Here is a 9300-nt window from a genome sequence, read left to right as displayed (position 1 = left end):
GATTAAGAGTTGAACAATAGATATAAGCAGCCTCTACGTCTGAAGTGGCTGAAGTGGCTCACAATGGCCTATGTGTTGCCAGAGTACCGAATCGAAAGTACCCTAACACCTATGGCTCAAACGCAGCTTACATTACCTGTTCCGCTGTTCTAAAACTGCACACTGTACCGCCGCCAGGAGACAGTCATGAACAATGAACACATATCCAGCTCCCTATGGACCCTACTGGACTCCTACAGCTAACAAATACCGCGGTGCTGGGAGCAGGGCTTGGACTGCTGAAAAGAATGAGGCAGATCCTTACAACTCAAGAGGAAAACGTTACAGGTTTAGTGTTGGGGAAAAGCAGAGTTACAAGGCTAAGGCTGTGTCACAAGCTTATACTATACAGGCCACCCGGGATTGTCGCCTCCATCTCCAACTCCCCTGATCCTACCGATCCATGGGCACATGTCCATAATCCTGCTAAGCGAAGTAGCCCTGGGCGTCACCGAAAGGATGCTGCTGCCGTGCGCGTGCGCACCGCACACCAGAGCGGCTGCTGCGGCTGCCGCCAAGTCCAGCCTAGTGGTTCCCTTTGGTCGACTTCTTCTTGTTCTTCGAGTCCTCTTTCTGCTTCTGCTTCTTCCTCTTGCCACCTTCCTTGAGCCCTGCTGAGGTCATGGGGGCATCCCAGTTGCCAGGAACCCGCTGCCTGTCCTGCTCTTCATCTTCCCAGTTGCTTTTAGACACAAGTTTGGCCATCGGGGCAGGCCTGGGTGGCTTCTGTGGGCGGGTGCTGACAGAAGAGGCCTGAGTCTGGGCTGTTGGTGGGGCCGGGGGCCGGGCCGGGGAGGGGGCCCCGGCCGTTGGTGGGGCCGGGCCATGGGCCAGAGCTGGTATATGTTGGCCTCTCCGCTGGCATTCTTCTGCAAGAGCGTTCTCGTCGGCCACACCATTTATCGTCAAGGACTTTAACTGTCCATCTTCAACTTCTACTCTTTCTTGACCATTCTCCACAATTCTCTTTGTAGTGATTTTTTTTTGCCATTAACTATCTTAGTAGAAGTTGATATTGATTTGAAGTTGCCCATTCCACTGCCACCAAATGATGCTGAAGAGAACGAAGTGAGACCCCCGTGCCCTAGTGACCCGAACGAAGTGAATCCTGTATCAAAAGCAGGAAATCCACCTCCAAAAGAAGGAAATCCACTGAAGGCAGAGAAAAACAAGCCTGCACCACGGCTTCTATTTCCTCGGGAACCCCGTCTGTTCCCAAAAAAGTCATCAAATGGGTCTTCAAAGAAGTCAAATGAAAAAGGGTCCCTCCCACCAAAAAATTCCCTGAAGACATCATCTGGATTCCGGAATGTGAAGCCAAATTCAAACGGACTATCAAAATGACTTCCACCTCCTCCTCCACCACCATTTAATCCTTCTTTGCCGTATTTGTCATAGATGTCCAGTTTTTATTTTGCATCTGATAACACCTCATATGCCTCAGCTACTTGTTTGAACTTCCGCTCTGCCTCTTCTTTGTTTTCAGGATTTTTGTCCGGATGCCATTTAAGTGCCTGTTTCCGATACGCCTTTTTAATGTCCTCAGGTGAGGCATGTCTCTGCACGCCCAGAACTTCATAGTAATCCACCATGTTTTAACAGATTGTTGGAACAACTCCGAGGACTCAGCGGCCGGCGAGGGGGGAGAAGTCGGGCGGCTGGTCTCCTCGCGGCTCTGGCACAGCTGCCTAGGATTATAATTTTTTTGCTATATTCAAAGAGAAAACAAATGGTATTTAAAATTAAAATCCCATTAGAATTTACTTCAATGACAACTCAAAATGACAGATATGCCCATGTAATAAACTATATAAAGGCTCTTTATGGAAAGTTTTATTATTATTTACTAAAAAATATTATGACTGTAAAAGCTCTCTGACTTTTTATAATCCCAATTCCCACCAGACTAGTTTTGATACAATCATTGTTCTCAAAATTTTCAGCCTATTTGAGTTTCTTAGAATTTTAAGAAACATTTCATGTAAAACCCCAGAGAATGAATCATGTATAATCAATTTCAAAATTGGCACAATGTAGACACTTAAGAACAGTTTTCTTTCAAAATATCTATGACATTAACAAACTGTAATGAAATGAACAGTGAGGAGATAGCATAGTGTATTACATTGATATTTGTCTCTAATGGTCATTGCTCAATACTATCCTTAGGCTGTTCTTCCAAAACCTTCTTTGTCATGGTCAGCATGGTGTGGCAAAATAGAAGTCACAGGTTCTGGAATCAAATTTACCTGGTTTTGGAAACTTACTTACATCCTATAGGTTTACACCTTCTTTCAAATACCTGATGAGTGATAGTGCAGACAACCAACAGATGTTTGATTCCTTGTCCCTTCATTTCATTGCATGCTTGCCTCAATGACTGCAGAATAAACAGCATACGGACTCAGTCCATCACAGCTGATATGCTGGTTTTAAAGCTGAGGATCAGGGATGGTGTTCTATTGTCAACAGTAGCTGTCATACTGAAGCTAAGAAAGATCAAATCATAAAACCTCATTTCACATCATAGCCTATTTTTCCATTTTTAGCTCAGGGGTTTGATAATAGCATTAGGATTAAACATTAGAGTTATAGTAAGAAGACTGCTTTTCCTCCACCTAAATTTTGCTCAATTCCTTCTTCATGTCTCTTTTCCCCAAGCTGTAGATGAATAGGTTCAACATGGGAATGACAATCATGTAGAGAATGGCAACCCTGCTTTCCCTCTCTGCAGAGTGAGTTGATGGCGGAAGTAAATGCACACCCATCAGAGATCTATAGAAGAGTAGAATAACTGTAAGATAAGAGCCACAAGTAGAGAAGGCTTTCCAATGCCCTCCAGGAGAAGGGATGCCCAACACAGCCCAGGAAATGCAAACATAAGAGAAAACGATCAACATAAGAGGAATAGCAAGAAACACCAAGCCATGGGAGTATTTGAAAAGCTCTTTAAGTTGGTGCATTAGAACAGAGGTGGAAATCTTCATCATCACTCCCCCTCTTCTCCTAATACATGCACAAACACACAATCACACACACACACACACTGAAAACATCTTTGAACTTTTCTCTATTTGGGAGCTTTGGGAGCATGGGCTGAGGGCAGTCATAACCCACTCTTGTGGCTACTTTAAGATGCCCAAACTCTCCCCTTTATCTCTTTCTCCCACCCTTTTTTGTATCTCCCTGTGGCAATCTGGGGATTGGTATTTAAGACCTTCTTTCTTCTTCACACCTACTATTTTATTACATCTCTCTGTTACTTGATTATCACCAGCTGGAAAGAAAACAAAGATTTTTGGGTCCTTTTTTTTTTTTTTTTCTCTTCTGCAATCAGCTTTGTCTATTGTTTTGGGATTCAGTGTAAGATGGTATTCCACAGCCTTTGTAAAGGTGTGGCCTTAAGAATATTCTTCATCTTTCAGTTTTCTCTTTGCTTGGTGGTTCATAAGAAGCTTCTAATGTTAAGAATAGACTTTGGTTGCATACCAGTAAAATGATAGCCTATTTGGGGAAGGGGGGAGGTGTGTGTGTGTGTGTGTGTGTGTGTGTGTGTGTGTATGGGTGTGTGGGTGTACATTTGAGCATTGGTGAAGGTAAATCTTATCCCATCCAGGTCCTCACCTGTCACAGTGTGTATCAATATGAAGCATCTTTAGATTATCAAGTTTTCTCCTCTAGTGTAATATTCTCAGTGAAGATCTGACAGAGACCTTTTCTGACTGACATGGTCAGGAAAAGCTGGCATCCACTCAGTCTAGTTTTCTTTGAGAACAGCTAGTATATGACTCAATTTCTGCTTCCTTGAATCAAAAAAGGACAGGGATTTCTTAGGGCTATAAAGTTTCCTTACAGATCATTTCCCAACTCACTTACTAAAGACAACTCCAGTGTCATTGTAGAGCCTGCTCTCCAGACAGCTCTGTCTGGGTCCTAGGGGACCTGGAGGCATTTCTGTCCTCAAGGGTAAACTACCAGGTGCAGGTCTCTGGAGTGTGATTCTGAATCTCTTGGTGGTGTATCCTTTAGCTCCTTGGGCCTCACACCTATACAATGGAGAACTCCTTAGTTTTTGCCCTCATTAAGATAAGATAGAAAAAGGAATATATATTGTGATAACAGCCATTTTTATCGGTTTATGTAGGGCCCTGCATGGACCCCCGAGACACCTTGAGCAAGCCTGAAGCTGTTGGCTGGAACTCCTTACCCCAAACCTGTTGTTGGTACTCTTCCTGTTTTGCTAACACACACCTGGTGGGGAGGAGCTAAGCCTAAAATTCCTGTAATTTTCCACTGTGCTGTAAGTCAGTATATAAGCCCATTCCATCCCCTCAATAAACGGCATTCAGCAGTTGGCGTTCCGACATTGCCATTGAATGAATGACCCATTGTCTTGTCTCTCTATTTCAATCTCTAGGCCTTCGCCCAATTTGTGGAAAAGATTGTAGCATGGGCGCTACAAGTGGAGGTCCCACCGAGATCGGGAGATAAAGGATAACCTAAGAGATCACCCTTGGAGGCTGGACAGCAAAGTAAGTGAATGAGGTTGTATTGAAGGATAGATGCCAGTAACTATAAGGAAATGTTCAGTGGGCAATTAGTGGCCCTATTGAAAAGACATGGCACCAGGATTAAAACAAGACAGCTAAAGAATTCATTGCCATAAAGTAAAAGAAAAAAATGGCAGAGATGAATAGGACTTTTGAGGAAGTACAAGATTTAGAATCTTCAATCTATCAGGGAATGAGAAGGGATCCCAACTAGGAGATGATAGTCCTACCATAACTTATGAAGAGGATACTTTGGAATCAGAAACTGAAACTGATGAGTGCATATGCCATCCGTCATGGCACAACCCCTTTTGTGATCCCTTTAGTAGGGCCCTGCACCTCCAGGGTTAGAAGAAGAGGTCAAAGATTTAGTAATCAAGATAGAAGCATTAGAGAAGGAAAGACAAGTGTTTCCAGTGACTGAAACAGTGGATCCTCAGGATAACAGGGTTAGGGAGCACAGCCCATTAAATTTTAAGGATACAAAACAGCTTAAAGAGGCTGCCACTGCTTATGGGCCCCATGTTCCTTTTACTCAGACTAATTTTTAGTCTTTCACAGCGTTAAATTGTACCCCTAGTGATTGGATGCAGCTCTGTAGAGCCACGCTGAGTAGCTCTGGAGAGGCGAATTTCAAGAATTTTGCAAGGAAACCACCCAATTCAATGCAATGCTACTGTTGGGTTTTCTGCTAGGAACTTAGACATGCTCACAGGCACTGGGCAATATGCTACTGTTGCAGCTCAAATTCTTTTTGACCCAGCAGTCTATGCACAAATTGCTGTTGCTGCTACTAGAGCTTGGAAAGCCCTGCCTAATAAGGCTTCAGGGGATCAACTATCTAAGTTATTGCAGGGACCGTCTGAGCCCTATTCAGAATTTGCAGACCGCCTCCTACAGCTGGCAGGTCGCATTTTTGGTGATGTTGAAAATGCCATGCCCATAGTTAAACAATTGGCATTCTAAAATGTAAACTAGTGTTGTAAAGAGGCTCTATGTCTCCCTAAGGCCAAAAGTCTTAATTGACTATATATGCATATGTAGGAACATAGATGGTCATTACATTATGGGCCAGATTATACATCCAGTCATGAAAGGAGGTGGGAACAATGGAGGAGCCAGGCCAAAGACTTGCTCTGGATATGGACAACCAGGACATTTCAAAAGGAACTGCTCCAATGGTGACCCTTACTGCAACAGGAGCAAGGAATGTAGGTCAAAAGCAGATGCCCTTGGTAATCCTTTGCCGGCTCAGGGAAACTGGAAGCAGGGCCAGCCTCAGGCCCCTCAGGCCCAGGTGTAGGGGGCAATGAATAAACCTGTAACCTGCCCAATAAAGATGATCCCTCAGAGAAACCCCTTTATGTCCAGAGCCTTATTAGAAGTACCCCAGAAAGTGCAGGATTGGACCTGTTTCGACACCTGAGCAATATTAACACCACAAATGGGCACTCAAGCCTTAATCACAGGAGTCTTTGGGCCTCTTCCCCCTGGAGCAATGAACTATTGTTAGGATGCAGTAGTGCCTTGTTGAAAGGAATTAGCGTTATTCTAGGAGTAGTAGATTCAGATTTTCAAGGAGAAATAAAAATCATGGTTAGGGCAGAAATGGGGATATTAATGATACCACAGGGCACTCGGATAGCACAATTGGTTCTTCTCCCTATGTTCAAAACCAACAATCCCTTTTTAAAGGATACCAGTGAATCTGCTGGTTTTGGGTTCACAGGCTCCATGGGTCCTTTTGGGTATCAAGTCTTGAACAGCGCCCCATGCTTACCCTTACCATACAAGGTAGACGATTTTCTGGAATTGGGAACATGGGGGTGGACTCCTCAATAATAGCAAAAGAAAAAAAAGAAAACCATTGGCCACAAGCATGGCCTCTTCAGCTGGCCTCCACTCATTTACAAGGAGTGGGAACTGCTGTGGCTTCAGAATGTAGTACTCAGTTTCTTAAATGGTCAGATGATGAAGGACATACAGGACTTTTTCAGCCTTTTGTGTTAAGTCATATCCCTGTTAATTCTTGGGGGAGAGATGTGATTCAGGCCATGGGAGTGGTCCTTACTACTAAGCCTGTTAAAAATATGCTGGCTGACCAAGGTAATGTACAAGGAAAAGGACTGGAAATATTCCTACAAGGTGACCCTCAGTCTGTTGCATCTAAAAATTTAATTATCAAAAGAGCTGGAGATCACTCTGGGCTGGGAAATTTTCCCTAGGGGCTATTGCTGTGCAGCCTGTTCCTGTTCCTATTATCTGGAAAACTAATAACCCAGTATGGGTGGAGCAATGGCCCTTATCTATTGAGAAATTGCAGGCTGCACATCAACTTGTAAAGGAAGAATTGTAAAGGAACATATTGTTCCTTCCACTTCCCCATGGAATACTCAAATTTTTGTTATAAAGAAAAAAAATCTGGAAAATAGAGGCCCCTACAAGATCTCTGAGCAGTTAATGATTGTATGCAAATTATGGGAACTACACAACCTGGCTTACCTTCCCCTGTTTGTATTCCTCAAGGCTATCATTTACTAGTTATAGACCTAAAAGATTGCATTTTAGCATTCCCTTGTATCCTCAGGGTCAGGCCATGGTGGAGTGTGCACATCACACAATTAAAGCCTATCTTCATAAAAAAAAAAAAAAAAAAAAAAAAAAAAAAAACCAGGGGAATTTACAGGGTCTCCTCATAATCACCTTTCTCTTGTCCTTTATATTTTAAATATTTTAACTATTGATGGTGCTGCTCGATCTGTGGCTGACAGGCATTGGCACCCTTGGTCATCTGATTATGGCTCATTTATATAGAAGAATGTCACTACTAGACAATGGTGCAACCCCAACTCAGTTCTAGTATGGGCCAGAGGGTCAGTTTGTGTCTTTCCACAAGATGCAGCTAACCCTGTTTGGGTGCCTGAGCATCTGATTTGCCATATGGGGAGGGACCGTGATTGTAATAGCCAGAAAGAAGGTCTGATGGGCCTTCAAGAATCTACCCATTCTGATGCCTGTGGGTCTGAGTAGCCATATGTGGCCCTTTTTCTTGACCACTAATTATAGTTTGGGTCAAGCAGCTATAAATTTACACTCTGACCCAAAGGATACAAATTTCACCTTCATCTCAGGCACTTGTATTCTGGTTCCCTTCTTTTTGTTGTAAATAATGCTATTAATTTTGGAGAAAGTTTCAATTGTTCTCAGCAGGCCTGCCAACTGGTTAGCTGCTGGACATAAGAAGTAACAGCTGTCGTGAGCCATATACCCAGGTGTGCAGCAGAGAAGGAGATTTCGGGATCACGGCTGCCAGTGCTGCCTCTGCAACTGAAGCAACAATTTCTATGATAGCCCTCTCCCAATCTGTAAATACTGCAAGCACAGTGGATCATCTATCAGGTGATTTGGCTGAAGCCTTAGCCAACCAAAGCACACTTGATTATTTAGTACAAATTGGCATTTTTAAACTAAATCTACAAACTAGCCTCCTATATGGACACTTGAATTTTTTGTGAGAAGCTCATATGGCTTCTTGTTCTCTGTCTTTCATACATATCTGTGTTAATGCATCATTTTTCTCCAGGGATCCTGGAGTGATCAGTTTTTAAATTTTACACATGTTTTAGCCATGCCGACCATTAACATCAGTGGAATCTGAATACCACCTGCTAGTGCAGAAGACCTTTTAAAAGGACATCAACTTGTGGGAAGATTACTGGGGTTTGTAGCCCTTGTACTTGGTGCTATGTTGTCACAGCATTAGACAGGCCCAGACCAACTTTCAAACAACACAGATTCTACTGTCTTTGCCTCAAGAGATAATGCCTCTGCCCACGTGTGGCTGACAAACTATTCACTAGAGATGGGTATGGCAGAAGAGGGCAAATATCCAACCTAAGACAGGAAGGTTACGGGCCTGGGTGACCTCTCCAATGATGGGTAAGGAATTATGCTGAAATCCTCTGCCACCTAAGACAGGTGTTAGTTTATATTAAGAGAAAGGGGGAACTCTAGGGCCCAGCATGGACACCCAAGGCGCCTTGAGCAAGCCTGAAGCTGTTGGCTGGAACTCCTTGTCCCAAACCTGTTGTTGGTACTCTTCCCGTTTTGATAACACGTACCTCATGACATCTCGTGGGGAGGAGCTAAGCCTAAAAATCCTATAATTTTCCATTGTGCTGTGCTGTAACTCAGTATTTAATCCCATTCCATCCCCTCAATAAACGGCATTCGGCATTCCAACACTGCCATTGAACGAATGACCCGCTGTCTTGTCTCTTAATTTCAATCTGTAGGCCTTCGCCCAATTTGTGGAACAGATCGTAGTGTAGGTTTATATGTTGATTTTCTGGGTAGTGAGATATTTAACTTGTCTGCACCTGTCGAATAGGCCATGTCTGTGGGGGGTGGAGACAGGGCCAGATGTGACCTGGGGGAACTAGGTCTGAGGAAGGGGCTCAGAGAGCTCTCTTGCTTGCAGCAAGGGGACAGCAGCACTTCCGGAGGCATCCTTGGGACCAGGAACCTGCTGGTGTTCATCTGTCTATGTTGTGAGTTATTTCTCCCTGAATAAACATCTGTTTGGTCTAATTGTTTATCCTGATCCTTATTAAACTGCAATATCTGATGTCAGAAGCAGGATCTGGAGTTTCACCGGACCTGGTTTTCACCAGGCAGCAGACACCGCTCCCTTCCCCCACTGGAAGAAGGT

General features: G+C 43.8%; 1 protein-coding gene and 1 pseudogene across 1 annotated transcript; both read right to left on the bottom strand.

Annotated features, from left to right (window-relative positions):
- Positions 1-549: 549 nt before the first annotated feature.
- Positions 550-1721, bottom strand: LOC127222838 (dnaJ homolog subfamily B member 6-like). The gene is given in 2 exon segments (XM_051185331.1): positions 550-1023; positions 1026-1721. Coding segments are annotated over 2 exon segments (1065 nt in total). The 5' UTR covers positions 1632-1721; the 3' UTR covers positions 550-564.
- Positions 1722-2657: 936 nt separating this feature from the next.
- LOC127221941 (olfactory receptor 1J4-like) overlaps positions 2658-9300 on the bottom strand; it is a 36293-nt pseudogene continuing 29650 nt past the window's right edge.

The sequence above is a fragment of the Phodopus roborovskii genome, unplaced genomic scaffold (assembly GCF_943737965.1).
Source record: "Phodopus roborovskii unplaced genomic scaffold, PHOROB, whole genome shotgun sequence".
NCBI lineage: Eukaryota > Metazoa > Chordata > Mammalia > Rodentia > Cricetidae > Phodopus > Phodopus roborovskii.
The sequence above is the reverse complement of the archived record's forward strand: the minus strand, read 5'-3'. Positions and strand labels throughout refer to the sequence as shown.